This window comes from Gouania willdenowi, chromosome 14, assembly GCF_900634775.1.
Source record: "Gouania willdenowi chromosome 14, fGouWil2.1, whole genome shotgun sequence".
NCBI lineage: Eukaryota > Metazoa > Chordata > Actinopteri > Blenniiformes > Gobiesocidae > Gouania > Gouania willdenowi.
In genome coordinates, this window is record NC_041057.1 from 23,224,979 (window position 1) to 23,243,004 (window position 18,026).

Consider the following 18,026-nt stretch of genomic DNA (forward strand, 5'->3'; position numbering starts at 1 on the left):
AATGCTATATGATAGATAAGTAATGTATTCCCTGTGCCACATTTTTGCTACTAACCGTGGCACACTCACAGAACCTCTGTTACACTAGTACACTGGAAAGCCATGCTCATTTTTACGCTCTAATGGTCTTTAATAGATCCTAGCGGTTCAAAACTAAATGTTGGAAATTTGGTAAAATATTTTGGAAATGTTTTGAAAAATCATTGTGAAAGAAGTGTGAGAACTCTGACTTAAGAAAATGTCTCTAATTATAAAATAAATGTACTTTTTAAACAAGCTGCCACACAGCTACAAAGTTTGGTCCATAAACACACACATGATTTATTTTGTGTAAACAGCAAAGCTTAAAACACAACAAAAGTGAAAGAGGAACGGGGTGGTCATAGTCGTACCGTATCCATCAGGGTTGGAGCGTGGGGTGTAGAAACTTTGCACACCACAGGTCTTACAAAAGGTGTGTTTAGCAACGTGAGTGTTAAATGTGTAAGTGGTGAGATTGTCCAACCCCTGGTAGGAGACAATTATCACATTTTTGTTTTTGTATTAAGTGTACATTTTTTATTTTTATATAACTGAAGCAATAATTCTTACCTGCAAAAGCGTGAAGCGATTTTTGGGAACAATGAAATGATGATTCTGTTTCTTTGTGCAAACACTGCAACTGGAAAACACATTAAAAATCTGGTCATTTCACTTGAATGAATACAAGGAGCATTGAATGTTTTTTCTATATTTTTTTATTGAGTCATCAAACAAGTTTGCTCACATACCTTTTTTGGACAAAATACTCTTTTTCTTTTTTTTTTCACATATACAAACAAAACCCCTCAAATTAAACCAAATTAAACCCCTCACTCCCACTGTACCCCTCCCCTGGCACACTTCCCCTTAAAAAAATAACTAAATACAAAACAATACAAGATTAACAACATTGAAAAGTAAGTAAAACAATTTTTTCAAGATAGGTTCATAGTCATGATCAAGATGACATTCTGCGCTCTTGTCATGAAAAAAATGGGTTTCAAGTTTTTGCAAAGCACCTCTCAGATCCAGACAGGGTTAACCTGGGGCATATATATGTGTTTATGTGACTCATCATTCATTACAAAACAAGATTTTTTTTTTTAGTCCTAACCGGTGTGACAAGTAACAAAGTACAAGTACTTTGTTACTGTACTAACACAGTTTTGTAGATGACGCCGTGATGCAAAAAGATGCAAAACTTTGGTAGTTTAAGCTTTTTATCTGTTAGGCAGGTCCCTATTATTTTCAAGTTTTTAGAAATGTTAAACTCAAAGCTGCTCTGGGTTAAATTGAATTTCTTTTCTTTAAATATTTTATTTACACATTGTATCTAGAATGGGTGCTAAATACTCCAGGTGTTCATAAAGGGTAACAGATTTTATTTATTTCCATGTACCAGTTTTCTACAAGTTCTTAAAAATGTCTTAAAATCTTAAACACATTTTATTTTTATGAGTGTTACATTCTTCAGGTGTTCAAAGGTAACAAAATTAACTTGTTTCTATGAACCAGTGTTCTACAAGTTCTGGAAATTGCTGATTTAAAAACCCTGTCTTTTTTTTGACAGAATATTTGTTTTACTTCTTACTTCATTACTTAAGTACATTCACTTTAACTTTTACCCAAATAAGGGAGCAACTTCAATACTTTTATATATACCAGAGACATTTTTTACTCAAGTATCTATACTTTTACTTGTGTACTGAAGACTAGTACTTTTGCCACCACTAGTCCTAAACGTTCTCCTGATATTATTGGACGTACTTGCAGTGAAAGACATGAAGGTCTGGCAAACTCCAGACTTCAAATCTTACAGCCCCACAATGGCAGCCACCAGAATGTTTCACGAGGTCCATTCTGAAAGTCCAGATAAAAGGTTCAAACTTCAGCTATATCATGTAAAACAACTGAAATGTATTTTTTCAAGTTTTGCATAAAGGTTAGATGAAACTGGCCTGAGGCTTGTTGTGAAACCCGCTGACGTGGAGCAGGATGCTCCACCCTAACCCTCCAACCAGTCTGCCAATAAAAACAAAGAGTACTCGATTAAAGTTCATCACAGATAAAGGTCCCATGAGAAAGGTAGCTGGTAGTTTCTCACCTAATTCACTTTAAATCACAGCTACTTGTGTGCTTCTGAATGAATCAATCAGCCTGAAATAATTAAGGCAGGTTTGTGATTAAGTTGGCTGCTTCCTATTGTCAACACTCTGGCATAACGTGTCTGGCCTATCAGCTTTTACAGTACTGGGAAGGAGTGCTTCAGTGATTGTTTTCCTGGAACACTGTGAGACAGTCCATAATCAGTGAGAGCAAAGGGCAGGGCAGAGAACAGCACAAACACATTCCTCAGAGGGTGAACTAGTTCAGCCAGATCCTGGCTCTGGAAAGCTCTGGCTCAATGCATCACGGGTTGGGAGTCATATGACAAGGAGAGGGGGAGGGGTAGGGTATGAGTTGACCCAAATATACAGTATGTACCAGTACAAGCAGGACTCACTGAACTTTATTTCATCTATGACCCAGAAATAGAAACCCACTCCCAAAATCAGGGAGAACATTCATATAATGATCGTCTATATACTGATAAATAAATACTGTGTTTCAGGGGCGTGTCACACAACCATTAGTCAGCATTTTGTGTGAATGTGGAAAATGATCCCACAACGTTTAATGTACAAATAAGTAATGTATCATAAGCCTACTTTAGTTTATGGAAACAAAGTCAGTCACTGTGTAACTTTAGAGCAGAGGTCACCAACCTTTGTGAAAAGGTGAACTACATCATACTGTATATGAAGAAAAGGCAGAAAAGCACTTCTTAAACACTAAAATGTAATGGTTGTACTTTAATTGGAGGGTAAGATAATAAGGAATAACTATGGTAGGAAATGTTGAGGTTTCAAGTAATATGAAACACTTTATTTCAGAATTATATATCTTTGAGCATCCGAGTATGAAGATAAAAGGTTTTATAAGCAGAAAAAAGATGCTCAGGTAGTCTAAGGAAAATCTGTAAGTCCATGACCGAGAAATGAATCTATTCAGGAGCCACTTAATCAGGGTCTTTCAACCTTGGGGTGTTTTTGATAATGTTTGAGCTATATATATATATATATATATGTGTGTGTGTGATATATATGTGGGTCATGATCCAAAAAAGGTTGGGAACCACTGCACTAAATACTGTTTCTTTCCACTTATTTACAAAATGAGATTCTTTAAAATGTGTGTTATCACACGTTCATTCCATCAGTATGCTCTATAGATGTTTAGAAAGAGCTTTCTAAGCAAAATGTTGGACAAAAGGGGTACTTGGATTCAGAAATAAAAGAAAAGGGGTTTATGAGCCAAAAAAGGTTGAGAACCACTGCAAGTCTAAAGCAGTGATTCTCAAACTTTGACTACAAGATTTTGTTCAGAATACTGTGAAAACAACTATAGAGCATAATGAAGGAAAGAATTAGTGATAACACTCATTTTAAAGAATATCATTGAGTAAATAAGTGAAATGAAACAGTATTTAGTGTAGGGCTGGGCAAAAAAATTATTTAATCGATTAATCAAATTTGCACCACAGTTTATTGTTTTTTTTTCACGTTCCGTCCTTGTGGGTTACCGTAGCGTGATGTGAGCCAGCCCCCTCTTTGTTTAGATGTGTTTACCCTTTGAGTAGGTTATATGTGTGCCACAGGCATGTTTTATTCGCTCCATGCTGAGATGCTAAGGAAAGAGTTTATCATTTTTTTTTAATTGTAATGTTATATGTTATAAAATATGTAGTTATCTGATTTCTTAATCAGAAAATTGAAGCTACTGTGAAGTTGCTGTTGCACTTTTGCTTAAACCTGGGTTAAAGCTTGAAATAGTTGAACGACAGAGCCTCATTTACTTTTTATTTTGAGATTGTTCTATGCATTTTAACTCTTGAGGACAATCACAGCAATTATCTTGAACTTTTGACAATATATCTGATGTATCTAGTCATTTTTAAGTGCATAGAATTTTTTTTTTTAATCGAAAATCGAATCGAAGCTCAAATTTTTCTTGAAAAAGTCGGACATTTTTTTTTTTTTTTTTTTTTTAGGCAAAATTGCTCAGCTCTAATTTAGTGCCTCCTGAATGCATTTATTGCTATATATAAATGTTACTATCATTTCTGGTCATCTTCTGCCTGGTGAGGGACCAAGACTGACCCTTGTATTTTCAGTTGATCAAATCAATAAATACAATTAAAAAAAAAAACAAATTTTTAAAAATTAGTAATGTTCTAATCAAGATAATTTCCATCATCAATATTATGATCATCATTTTTAAACTAAAAATAAATACAAAACCCAATATTTTCATTGCTTTCATTTGTTAATTCCCCACTATTATCTATGGTGTATTTAGTGAGGATGACTTGCAGAAAAATGAAATGAGGTCAGCGAGATTAGGCCATATTAGCATTGGTTCCTTGGTCCGAAAATACTTTGTCCTGCTGTTACAACAGTTGTTGAGCACGTTTCCATTGCACGTTTCATAGAGATCAACGGGTTCTCTGCCTACAGGAGCACCTCTCATCTTACAGTCATTTGCTCTTGATTACTTCAAGTATTTTGTAAGAAAATGTAATTAAAATCAATAAATATTTCTACACAGCTAAAAAAAAAAAAAAACAATATAAAACATTTTGATAGGTGGTGTTAAAAAAAAAGAAATGAGTCATCGATCAAACATTACCCACCAAACCCCAGCAACCAATCACTGGCAAAACAAACAGCTGTGCCATCCAATCACAGGCTCCGTATGGTTTCTGTTGCTGTGCTGTTCTAGAACTTTCCAGGCGTTTCAAGCCTTGTGCAATAAGATATCACTCCGCTGCCAACGTTATAAGGTTGTTTTGAACAATGAACTTTTGATAAACTATCAGCTTTTATGAGTACAGTTAATACCAATCTATAGAAAATACATATTAACAGCGTATTACCTTTGGGAAAGTAGCGCACCAGGAAGAGAAGTGGATTACATGCATAGGCGGAAGAACATTACCGGATGACGCCCCCTCCACTATATATATCAGTGTCGCCTCTTTTCCGGCAGATTCTCAACTGACGCAGACACAGCTTTAGGTTGCCTGTTCAAAAGAGCTTTCGTCGATTATTTCAGTGAGTATGACTACACAAATTATTGTTTAAAATTAATCCTTTTTGTTACATACCATGAATTAATGTGAAGGTTGCTTGTGTTAATGGTTTTCATGACGTCTCGTTATAGTATCTTTTGATTGACCAACTATTTACGTATCGAGGTTTGTTATAAAGTACCTGAAACGTTTACCAATCGTTAACTTGTTTTTTCTTCTTCTGGGTTTTACCGAGTAATCCGTGGTTAGCCGATGTTGGCGCCATAGTGACTCATCGTTTTTGCTACCGGCCATTAGCTGGTTCATGAAACAAAGAGGTCGAATCCCAAAATGGCGCTCGCCGTTACATGGCTGCAACGAAGGGCTCGGAACTACTTTTTCTTTTTCGTTTCAACTTATTTTGAAACACTTTCCTTAAACGAAATGAAACGTCACTTAATAAATGAAACTTAAAATCTTTTTAGTGAATAAAGGTGCACGGATCCCAATGATCTGGTCGATCTTTAAAAAGCCTGACTGCCGATCCCGATTTATATATAACTTAAAGCATACACCTTCAATGTTTTTTTATTTATTGTAAAAACAAGAGCCGTGAATCTAGCAGTGGGCTACATAGATTAGAGAGCGTATTCTGATCATATCTGGTATTTATCACAGTAAAGATGAATACATAAAACAAATCCCGACCTAGTGTAAACAAATGCCTTACAAACATATTAAATATATTGACACTAGAATCCGCTTCAGTATGAACATTTAAATCTTAAAAAAAAACGATTTTAAAATAGCTACACATTCATGGGATGATTTTATGTAATATATTGAAGGTGTCCTGATCTGATCATGATATATCTGATTTTTATTGGACATCTAAAATCTCCAATATATATTTGTTTAATTGTGGAGTACTGTAGACATTATGTGTAAGGTTAAAAATGTAACAATTGGTAATAATAAATTGGTCAATTTTTGCATACCTACTGTTGCTTACTATTCTATATTTGAGTAACATTTCTTGATCAAACCTTTTCTTACATTCCACACTACAACATGAGTCATGAAAGCATGGATGATTCATGCTGATGTATCGGGACATCCCTAGAATGTATTTGTGCATCTGGGTCACTCTATTCTAAAAAGAAAAAATAACATAGTGTTCAATCTAAACTGCTGCTGAATCTTCAATGTATTATATCTGATAATGAGTTGCATGAATTTATGGTTGATTTCCCCTAATTATATCTGATCAGGCTTAATGCTTCAATTATTAATCTACTGAAAGCAGTACTAACGGCTATTTGATGTTTCATCACATTAGTTGCATTACTGTCAAACCCTAACACAGCTTTGTCTTCTGTAATATAATTAAAAATAAATTCGGTAGTTATCCAAAATGTAGATGAGAAGTGTATTGCAGTCAAAATACTTTTGGTGTGTCCTTAATGAATATACATTTTACAGACATTAAGTATTGGATTATATTTTATAATATTGTGTCTTATTCTAGGTGTAACAATGCAGATCTTTGTGAAGACCCTCACTGGCAAGACCATCACCCTTGAGGTTGAGCCCAGTGACACCATTGAGAATGTGAAGGCCAAGATCCAGGACAAGGAGGGCATTCCCCCAGACCAGCAGAGGTTGATCTTTGCTGGAAAGCAGCTTGAAGATGGCCGCACCCTCTCCGACTACAACATCCAGAAGGAGTCTACCCTCCACCTTGTCCTCCGTCTCCGTGGTGGCATGCAGATCTTTGTGAAGACCCTCACTGGCAAGACAATCACCCTTGAGGTTGAGCCCAGTGACACCATTGAGAACGTGAAGGCCAAGATCCAGGACAAGGAGGGCATTCCCCCAGACCAGCAGAGGTTGATCTTTGCTGGAAAGCAGCTTGAAGACGGCCGCACCCTCTCCGACTACAACATCCAGAAGGAGTCTACCCTCCACCTTGTCCTCCGTCTCCGTGGTGGCATGCAGATCTTTGTGAAGACCCTCACTGGCAAGACCATCACCCTTGAGGTTGAGCCCAGTGATACCATTGAGAACGTGAAGGCCAAGATCCAGGACAAGGAGGGCATTCCCCCAGACCAGCAGAGGTTGATCTTTGCTGGAAAGCAGCTTGAAGACGGCCGCACCCTCTCCGACTACAACATCCAGAAGGAGTCCACCCTCCACCTTGTCCTCCGTCTCCGTGGTGGCATGCAGATCTTTGTGAAGACCCTCACTGGCAAGACCATCACCCTTGAGGTTGAGCCCAGTGACACCATTGAGAACGTGAAGGCCAAGATCCAGGACAAGGAGGGCATTCCCCCAGACCAGCAGAGGTTGATCTTTGCTGGAAAGCAGCTTGAAGACGGCCGCACCCTCTCCGACTACAACATCCAGAAGGAGTCTACCCTCCACCTTGTCCTCCGTCTCCGTGGTGGCATGCAGATCTTTGTGAAGACCCTCACTGGCAAGACCATCACCCTTGAGGTTGAGCCCAGTGACACCATTGAGAACGTGAAGGCCAAGATCCAGGACAAGGAGGGCATTCCCCCAGACCAGCAGAGGTTGATCTTTGCTGGAAAGCAGCTTGAAGACGGCCGCACCCTCTCCGACTACAACATCCAGAAGGAGTCCACCCTCCACCTTGTCCTCCGTCTCCGTGGTGGCATGCAGATCTTTGTGAAGACCCTCACTGGCAAGACCATCACCCTTGAGGTTGAGCCCAGTGACACCATTGAGAACGTGAAGGCCAAGATCCAGGACAAGGAGGGCATTCCCCCAGACCAGCAGAGGTTGATCTTTGCTGGAAAGCAGCTTGAAGACGGCCGCACCCTCTCCGACTACAACATCCAGAAGGAGTCCACCCTCCACCTTGTCCTCCGTCTCCGTGGTGGCATGCAGATCTTTGTGAAGACCCTCACTGGCAAGACCATCACCCTTGAGGTTGAGCCCAGTGACACCATTGAGAACGTGAAGGCCAAGATCCAGGACAAGGAGGGCATTCCCCCAGACCAGCAGAGGTTGATCTTTGCTGGAAAGCAGCTTGAAGACGGCCGCACCCTCTCCGACTACAACATCCAGAAGGAGTCTACCCTCCACCTTGTCCTCCGTCTTCGTGGTGGACGCTAAATATGATTCCTTGTTTGTTCTGATTAGTTAAAATGTGTTCTAAAAAGTTAAAATGTGTTCTGATAAGTTTAAATGTGAGTTGTTTTTTGAAGTGGTTATTAAAAGGTTAAACTTACATTCTTGTTGTAGTTTTTGAGTTGGTCTAATCTTGCTACTTTTTTGATGCTATGCTAAAGTCAAGTTAAAAGTAATCAAAAGGTTTGTAGGTTTCTTTATGTTATTAATTTAAAGTGACTAATTTCCGGGTAATGGGCCACAATTGATTGTTAATCCCAAAGACACTCTTGCATTTACAGAAATGCAACTGCCAGTTTAAACCTAGAAGACGGTACAGCAGGTTTCATAATAACCGGAGTGGTTAATTTCTGGCTGTGACAGTAGCAGCATGCTGGTGAAGAGGATGGTCGTTATCTACGATGTAAGCAGGTTGTACAGTTTTCATCTCCACTGAGTTACAATGGTTTGCTAATGTAACTGGCTTTTAAAATACTGTGGTGGAATAAAAAGTAATTGCTAACAAATATATAATTAAAACTTACCCTTATGTTGACAGTTTTTGTTAATATTTGCAAAAGAGTTTCAGAGAAGTTGAAGCAAAATATATTTGACAAGATGGCTCCACTTAAAGCTGTAAATTAGTATGGTATCTTAATTTAGTTTAATGGCAATCATTAGTTTACCAGCTTTCCTGGTATTGTGTAGGTGACTATATAGACTCATTTAGGCAATCTCACAATGCATTAATGTTATCAAAATTCAAGGACATTCTATACTAGACAAACTAGTGTAGCCATCAATGTAAATGCATGGCATTACTCAAACAAATAACAATTTTACAAAATGGCCAATAAGACCACTACTGATACACAGTATTAACTGAAATGTGCTAATATAATAAAATTTACAAAATGAATCCAAAGAGAAAAATAATGCTAAACAAAAGTTTTATTTCCTGTCACTGCTCAGATTAATTTTAATATTTGAAATGGTGACTGGTTTTCTTATCAGTTAAATTTTTGTGGCCCTTGCTGTGATAGAAGTTGCTCATCTGTTTCACACAGTTCCTATAAATTGCATCTGTTTTATCCCTACGTGATATAAAAACTATTATGGTTATTTCAAGCACAACATAAAACATGCTGTTTGTCCAGTCAGTCATACAATAAAACACTTGTAACCAATGGGAAGGATTTTACAAAAAGAAATCTGTCATTCAGATATTAACAAAGCTGAAGCCATGATTCACATTCAGATTCTATATGGAGAGTCTATGACTTAATGTCCACCTCCTAAGCCATCTTGCTAAGTCTGCGTCTCTGGTGCCCACTGTGGGCAAACTCTACCTTTGTATTTGAGAATGCTAATGGAAATCAGCTAAAGCTGGTACAGGGCACAAAAGGAATTCCCTGTCAGGTTAACTTCCTTTTGCACAAGGCCATCCCACACTTTGCACCTAAGCATCTCATTAGTAACAATGTTCTGAGATTTTGTGCAAATCTGACAGACCAACATGTTGCCAAAGCTAGCAACAAAACCACAGCATTGAGCAATGGCATGACACTTGCCTTCCCAGATGAAGAGGAACTGGCCTTTCAAGCTGCAACCATGCATTCTCCTGACATGGTCATAATACACTAGCAGATTGTTGTTGAGGGCCTTTTATACACAAGCCAAGACTACAGACATCCTCTTAAGAGAAACAGCCGCTTTGTCAAACTAACCTGTGGTAGCTTTGAGGAAATCAAAAGGATATTATCCTTCACACATGAAGACAAAGACACTGTCTTGTTGATGCTGAGAACATTCTATGTAACCCAAGCCTTCAAGTCACCTCATATGCATGAGGTGACTGAGAAACGGTGTAATTGCCGGTCAGTGCAGTTGAAACTAAATGTATCTGCCCCCAAATTGAAAATGAAATGCTTATTTGTACTTTCCCTAATACGCATAAACGAGACTAAAGATCAGACAGTAAATGCAGTAAATACAATGTGAAAGAAATGCTAGAGTTCACAGAAAATAAATGAATGTGGGTCAGTTTTGATTTATTTGAATAATTATTGATACTTTTTTGCTTTTTTATAGCCTACTGTATGCACCATGCTATCATTGTGGTTAATTCATTACTGTATTGTGTACAATACAGCCAAAGATCTGATTGGCTTTACTGGTTGGCAGGATGACTGGAGATATCCATAAAATACTGAATCAATACTTTAAAATAGACAATTATCTTATTGTATTTTGTGTATGTTTGTCAATAAAAGACCTTTATTTTAAAGAAGTTGGGAGTGCCAGTATCTTTCTCTTACCATAGTTAGTACCTCCATGAGGTTGGGTTCTTTTCCCTCCTCTTGGATGGATGAGTAATATCAATGATGTAATCACAAAAGGCTAAATATGATTTAATCGGAAAATGCCAAAGGTGATCTTGAAATGTATTGAATGAAATCACTGAACACCGTAATATACTGTATAACCTACACAAGGGTTAGAAATCCCACAGATGTGATCGCCAAGGAAGGCATCTGTGTTCCCCATCACATTAGGAACCAATAGAAACCACTATATGTAGTAGCTATAGTGGCTGTATAGTGACCATTAGACTGGTATAGAAATGCCTGTAGGAACCATTAAGACTGCTGTAGGAACCATTAGACTCCTGTAGGAACCATTAGAGTCCTGTACGAATCCTTAGTAGGGACCAGTTAAAGTCCTGTATATTTGTGTAGGAGATAATAGAATCCCATTAGAAAAACAAACTGAACCATTTGAAACCACCAGGAACCATTAGACTCCTATAGAAACCATTAGACTCCTGTAGGAACCATTAGACTCATGTAGGAACCATTAAGACTCCTGTAGGAATCCTTAGTAGGGACCAGTTAAAGTCATGTATATTCTAAATCCATTTCAAATTTCATGTTACAGAATGAATTTGTGGATCCTTGGAGGTTTTACAATCCTAACACAAAAGCATATTCATTTTACTCACGGGTACCAGTCTTTTTCAAGGATTGATTACTTCTTTTTGGATGCACCACTTAGTGTTGATATTAAAAGCCAGCCCTCTTTTTCTTCACCCTGGAGGTTTAACCCTTTATTGATATCAGATGGAACATTTAAAGATGTCATTGAATCAAAAATTGATGAATATATACTAATAAACAAGACCGACACTATTTCATATGCATTGCTTTGGGAGTCTTTGAAAGCCTATTTACGTGGACAAATCCTTTCTTTTTCAGCACATTTAAATAAAGATTGTAGAGCAAAGCTTAAAGAATTGATGACAAAAATTAATGACATCGATAAAGAAATTGTTACTGATTCTTTCCCAAATCTGCTTAAAAAACGACTTGATTTACAAACAGAGTTTGATTTGCTTTCAACAGCCGAAGCTGAGAAACTCTTATTCCGTTCACGTGTAACTTACTATGAGCATGGTGATAAGCCCAGTAGACTTCTGGCCCACCAGCTAAAACGTCAAGCAGCATCGAGACTGATTACTCAAATTAAAGACACAACAGGTGAATTGGTTTCTGATCCGATAGCTATAAATTATGTTTTTAAAAAGTATTACTCATCTTTATATGATTCTGAATCCACAATTGGTCCGTTGGAATTGAGCTCCTTTCTTAAAGATCTTGCCACACCTACTGTTGATCCTGTCATGGCTAAACAATTGAATGAACCCCTTCAATTAGAAATTTTACATTGTATCAAAACGATGCACAATGGTAAGGCACCAGGCCCAGACGGGTTCTCTGTTGAATTTTTTTAAGAGATTTGCAAACAAACTAGCTCCGTTGTTGGCCTCAGTGTATAATGAATCTTTGGAATGTGGTTCACTGTCTCCCACATTATCTCAAGCAGTAATCACAGTTCTTCTAAAGAATGATAAAGACCCTACATCTTGTGCATCCTACAGACCAATATCTCTTTTAAATGTTGATGTAAAAATCCTGGCTAAAGTATTTGCTTGTTGACTTGAGAACATTTTGCCTTAAATCATTTCTGAGGAACAAACTGGTTCCGTTAAAGGTTGTCAGTTGTTTTATAATGTCCGCACCCTTCTGAATGTGATTCTTTCTCACCACTCCTCCATCAGTCTAGAAGTTGTTATTTCGCTCGATGCTGAGAAAGTGTTCGATCGAGTGGAATGGAATTATCTATTTATCGTTTTACGTAAATTTGGTTTTGGAAGTCGATTTATCTCATGGATTTGGTTATTGTATGATTCACCTCTGGCTAGTGTCCACACAAACAATGTTACCTCCAGTTATTTTGCTCTTTATCGAGGCACTAGACAGGGGTGTCCATTATCACCCCTCCTTTTTGCTCTGGCTATTGAGCCTTTATCCATATCCGTACAGTCGCTTCATCAGTTTCAAGGAATCTCTCGTTTCGGTATGAATCTTAAATTGTCCCTTTATGCAGATGATTTGCTTTTATACGTTTCTGATCCTACTCTTAGTGTTCCCTTGATTATATCGTTGTTGGAAAAATTCAGTTTACTCTCAGGATACAAAGTTAATCTACTTAAAAGTGAATGCTATCCAGTAAATTTGTTAGCTCTTGGGTTGAACCAGACAGATATTCCATTCAAACTTAGCCCCTCTGGATTTAAATATCTATGAATCAACATCACCCGCACTTTACCTTCCTTATACACAGCTAATTTCACCCCATTGATAAACCAAATTAAAGCAGACTTTCAGAGGTGGGGCTCCCTGCCCTGATCTCTTTTGGGTCGAAGAAACAGTTAAAATGAATGTTTTACCCCGGTTTCTCTTTCTATTTCAATGTATTCCGGTTTTGCCCAAAAAGTTTTTTAAGACCCTCAACCATCTTATAATATCTTTTTTGTGGGAAGCCAAGAAGCCCAGAGTGAGGAAATCTCTATTACAAAAGATGATGTTTAGTGGTGGGCTTGCTTTGCCTATTTTCCTGTGTTATTATTGTTCAGCTAACATTCATAAATTGATCTATTGGCTCTGGTCACAGGACTTGCTGTGGTGTAAACTTGATCACTTGTCTTGTTCCTCATCATCACTGGAAGCTCTGGATCCCTATAAATATAAAAAAAAAGTCCTGTGGTACAGTCCTCTTTGAAAATATGGTCACAATACAGGAACCATTTTAACACTAGAAGTCCCAGGGATTTCTATATCCCCCCAGAAGTCCCAGAGCAGGGTCAAATGAACTCTAGGACCAAACTGACGACTCTGATGGCTACAATTTGCCTCTATTAATTTGTAAATGAATCACCTGAGAAATCAGCAGGGGGGAGAGCCTGACTCTAACAATGGAAGTCTGGAATGTTAGGGGGAAGTGCCCTGGAAGCTAAAGTCACAATGCCCCGTTTATTAACTCGTTCTGCTTGATGCTGGGGGAGAACAAACACAGACTACAAACATTGAAAGAAACAGAGTCACCTCTTCCAACACACCTGGTTCAAATGATTATCAGGCTTCTGCAGAGCTGGATGATCATTTGAATAAGGTGTGCTGATTAGCGGCCCTCGAGGACCGGAATTGGACACCACTGGAATACCATGTTGTCATGCAGCCTTTTGTGCTGTGGGGAATAAATAGCTGGCTGCTTCCACCTGCTGACACTCCACACTTATTCTACTCAAAATGCAGAGAAGGTTTACCACTCAAGAAGCGTTGGAATTGATCCTGAACAATGCAAACCCTTGTGACTCAGATGGGGAGGACATAAACCTTCAGCCAAATTCGGATTCGGACTCTGAGCTGTCTTCAGGTTAGATTTCCCAAACATCCTATTTTCATTTCCTGACTTTATTTTTATTTAAAACCGAAGAAAAGAATAATTTGAATTTGTTCACATTGCAGATGACGCGACTGCTCCTCATCTGGAAAAGAGAGCTCGGTTGGAGAGTGAGCCCACAGAGACGGCGAAAGAGGGCACAGTGTGGCATGAAGAACATGTGGGTACAATTCTCCGTTTCACTCCAATGGAACCGTACGCTGCAGATGGAGAGCCAACAGCAAAGGCCAGAAGAAGAATCAGGAGTCGCCTTCAGAGCTTCCTCTGTTTCATTACTGTTGGCATGCTCCGTCCCATTCAAGAATGGACTATTCAGCATGCACGGCAAACGGAGCAGACGGACTGGTTCATGATCCTCCATGAACTAATGGCATTTATTTCTGTTATTATTTTGAGGGGGGTGACCAAGGTTCCATCTCTGCGTGACAGCTGGTCAGCATGCCTGGGAAACCCACTTATCACTGGAATTATGTCACGAAACCGTTTCCAAGACATCATGCGTCACCTACGATTTGATGACATGTTTACGCGCAGTGAGCGAGTGCAGACAGATAAGTTTGCTGCAATTTCGGATGTGTGGGGATCGTTTGTTACCAACTGCATCACATGCTACAACCCTGGTCGACACATCACAATTGATGAACAGCTTTTCCCATCGAAGACTCGCTGCTGTTTCCTGCAGTACATTGCAACAAAACCCGACAAATTTGGCATAAAGTTTTGGGTGGCTTGTGATTTGAAAACAAAGTACATCTGCAATGTCCTCCCATATCTTGGAAAGGACCCCAGTCGTCCCAGTGAGGAGAGACTTTCTGAGAGTGTGGTGATGAAGCTGATGGAACCATTTATGGACAAAGGCAGGACGGTCACCACGGACAATTTCTTTACATCACTGACACTTGCACGACGACTGCTCAGCCGGAAAACCACCATCCTCGGGACAGTCAACAAGATTCGCCGGGAAATTCCTCAGTCAACTAGAAAGATGGACCGCAAGGAATTCACCACTCAGGTATGTTGTTGGTCTTTTTTATTCCATCAACACCTCTGAGTGTGTCATTGTGTTTAAAACCGCTATAATAACAACAATTTCTTCTTTTTTAGGTGTTTTCCACCACTGGTGCCACGCTGACGGTGTATGCGCCCAAACGAAAAAAGACCGTCTACATTCTCAGCAGCATGCACAGCGTGGTTGAGACTGAGGAAACCATCAAAAGGAAGCCAAACACCATCACCCAATACAACACCACAAAGTGCGGAGTGGATGTGATGGACCAGATGGTGCGGGAGTACAGTGTGCGCACAGGAACACGGCGATGGCCAGTCGCCGTGTTCTACAACATGATCGACATGGCGGCACTCAATGCACATCTGCTTTATCAAGCATGCACCGGGGTGCAGGAGAGACGGGTGGACTTCCTGGTTCAGCTAGCAAGAGAGTTGGCTAACTCTCATGTGAGTGAAAAGAAGGCACTCAAAGAGCAACTGCGCCAACAACAACCGCCTACACCTGGCCCTGGGAAAAGGGCTAAGTGTCAGATCAACCATTGCTGCAAGAGCAATCGCGCAACTGTGCGATGTGTTCATTGCCACAAATACACATGTGGCAAATGTAGGAGAGAGATACCGTGGCAGTGCCAAGTATGTCACGAGTCTCAATAAGAGGATGAAGGAGATTCTTCTAAATAAAAACCATTGAAAACAAATCACAGTTGTTCTTTTGCACATTTCTCACACCACACTGTCATTAAAAATAAATAATTTTTGTGTTCTCTTTGGGTCAAATGACACCTCTATGGGTTTTATAGGTAAAAAGTTCATTTGACACCTCTGTGGGACTTCTAGTGTTAACCCCAACTTGATGAGACAAGCCAGTGGGCCTTGTCCCCATCCAGGGCACCAGGGGGGGATCTGTGCTGCCAATGAAGCCAGCCTGGGGGCCTGGTTCCAGGCGGTTTAACCCCAACTGGATGGGGGGCCAGCCTGGGGGGCTCTGTGCTGCCGCTGAGGCCAGCGGCAGCACAGGTTCAATTTCTAAGTGCCACGTTCTACCAGGGGCACGAGAAGGCGCTCGGAAAAATTTCTAAGTGTTACGTTCTACCAGGGGCACGAGAAGGCGCTCGGAAAAATTTCTAAGTGTTACGTTCTACCAGGGGCACGAGAAGGCGCTCGGAAAAATTTCTAAGTGTTACGTTCTACCAGGGGCACGAGAAGGCGCTCGGAAAAATTTCTAAGTGTTACGTTCTACCAGGGGCACGAGAAGGCGCTCGGAAAAATTTCTAAGTGTTACGTTCTACCAGGGGCACGAGAAGGCGCTCGGAAAAATTTCTAAGTGTTACGTTCTACCAGGGGCACGAGAAGGCGCTCGGAAAAATTTCTAAGTGTTACGTTCTACCAGGGGCACGAGAAGGCGCTCGGAAAAATTTCTAAGTGTTACGTTCTACCAGGGGCACGAGAAGGCGCTCGGAAAAATTTCTAAGTGTTACGTTCTACCAGGGGCACGAAAAGACGCCACATAAGTTTAGTGTTTTTTTGCACCAGGGGTAACCTAGGCCAATGGGAGAAAGGGGATAGAGCAAACGGAGCAGTTATGATACCGCCTTCTCCCATTGACCGAGGTTACCCCTGGTACAAAATCACACCACCCGCTCGAGATTGAGAGGAGGTTTTTTCAGAGCAAAAAACTTAGAAAAAAAACTTGGCAAAACAAAAAAAAATACTTTTCTCTCTTGCTGAGGCCAGCCTTGTGGCCTCTGTGCTGACAATGAAGCCAGCCTGGAGGCCTGGTTTCAGGTGGTTTAACCCCAACTAGATGAGACAAGCCAGGGGGCCTTGTCCCATCCAGGGCACCAGCGGGGGATCTGTGCTGCCGCTGAGGCCAGCCTGCGCCCGCGAGAGGCCAAGCGGTGCAAGGCGGTGAAGAGGGGGGGAAAAAAAATAGAAAAATGCTCATTTTGGGGAAAAACGGGGCACCAGCTGACACCTCTCACCACCCCGAAGCTGAAAATGTGCTTCGTTTTCGGCTGAGGACCGTGGGAGGCCACATAAGTTTAGTGTTTTTTTGCGCCAGGGGTAACCTCGGCCAATGGGAGAGAGCGGTATGAGCAAACGGAGCAGTTATGATACCGCCTTCTCCCATTGACCGAGGTTACCCCTGGTACAAGATCACAACAAGCCCGGGGTCCTTGTCCCCATCCAGGGCACCAGGGGGGGGATCTGTGCTGCCGCTGAGGCCAAACGGTGCAAGGCGGTGAAGAGGGGGGGAAAAAAAAAAAAAATAATAAAAATAAAAAAAAATAAAAAAAAAAAAATAAAAAAATAAAAAAAATAAAAAAATGCTCATTTTGGGGAAAAACGAGGCACCAGCTGACACCTCTCACCACCCCGAAGCTGAAAATGTGCTTCGTTTTCGGCTGAGGACCGTGGGAGGCCAATAAGTTTAGTGTTTTTTTGCGCCAGGGGTAACCTCGGCCAATGGGAGAGAGCGGTATGAGCAAACGGAGCAGTTTTGATACCGCCTTCTCCCATTGACCGAGGTTACCCCTGGTACAAGATCACAACAAGCCCGGGGTCCTTGTCCCCATCCAGGGCACCAGGGGGGGGATCTGTGCTGCCGCTGAGGCCAAACGGTGCAAGGCGGTGAAGAGGGGGGGGAAAAAAAATAAATTAAAAAAAATAAAAATAAAAAAAAAAAAATAAAAAAAAATAGAAAAATGCTCATTTTGGGGAAAAACGAGGCACCAGCTGACACCTCTCACCACCCCGAAGCTGAAAATGTGCTTCTTTTTCGGCTGAGGACCGTGGGAGGCCAATAAGTTCGGCCAATGGGAGAGAGCGGTATGAGCAAACGGAGCAGTTTTGATACCGCCTTCTCCCATTGACCGAGGTTACCCCTGGTACAAGATCACACCACCCGCTCGAGTTTGAGAGCAGGTAATTTCAGAGCAAAAAACTTGGAAAA

General features: G+C 40.4%; 1 protein-coding gene and 1 long non-coding RNA gene across 2 annotated transcripts; one reads left to right on the top strand and one right to left on the bottom strand.

Moving 5' to 3' along the window:
- Positions 1–605: 605 nt before the first annotated feature.
- On the bottom strand, positions 606–2,485 carry LOC114475186 (uncharacterized). Its single transcript, XR_003675435.1, has 3 exons — positions 2,126–2,485; positions 1,789–2,043; positions 606–661 (listed from the first exon to the last, which is right to left on the bottom strand). It is a non-coding gene; the product is annotated as an uncharacterized LOC114475186 (long non-coding RNA).
- Positions 2,486–5,019: 2,534 nt separating this feature from the next.
- LOC114475174 (polyubiquitin-C) lies at positions 5,020–8,367 on the top strand. Its single transcript, XM_028465824.1, has 2 exons — positions 5,020–5,174; positions 6,660–8,367. The coding sequence occupies exon 2, from the start codon at positions 6,668–6,670 to the stop codon at positions 8,267–8,269; it is 1,602 nt and encodes a 533-aa protein (XP_028321625.1). The 5' UTR covers positions 5,020–5,174; positions 6,660–6,667; the 3' UTR covers positions 8,270–8,367.
- Positions 8,368–18,026: the final 9,659 nt, after the last annotated feature.

Excerpts from the sequence above, each read along its gene's own strand:
- LOC114475174 (XM_028465824.1), top strand. The coding sequence starts at position 6,668 with ATGCAGATCTTTGTGAAGACCCTCACTGGCAAGACCATCACCCTTGAG.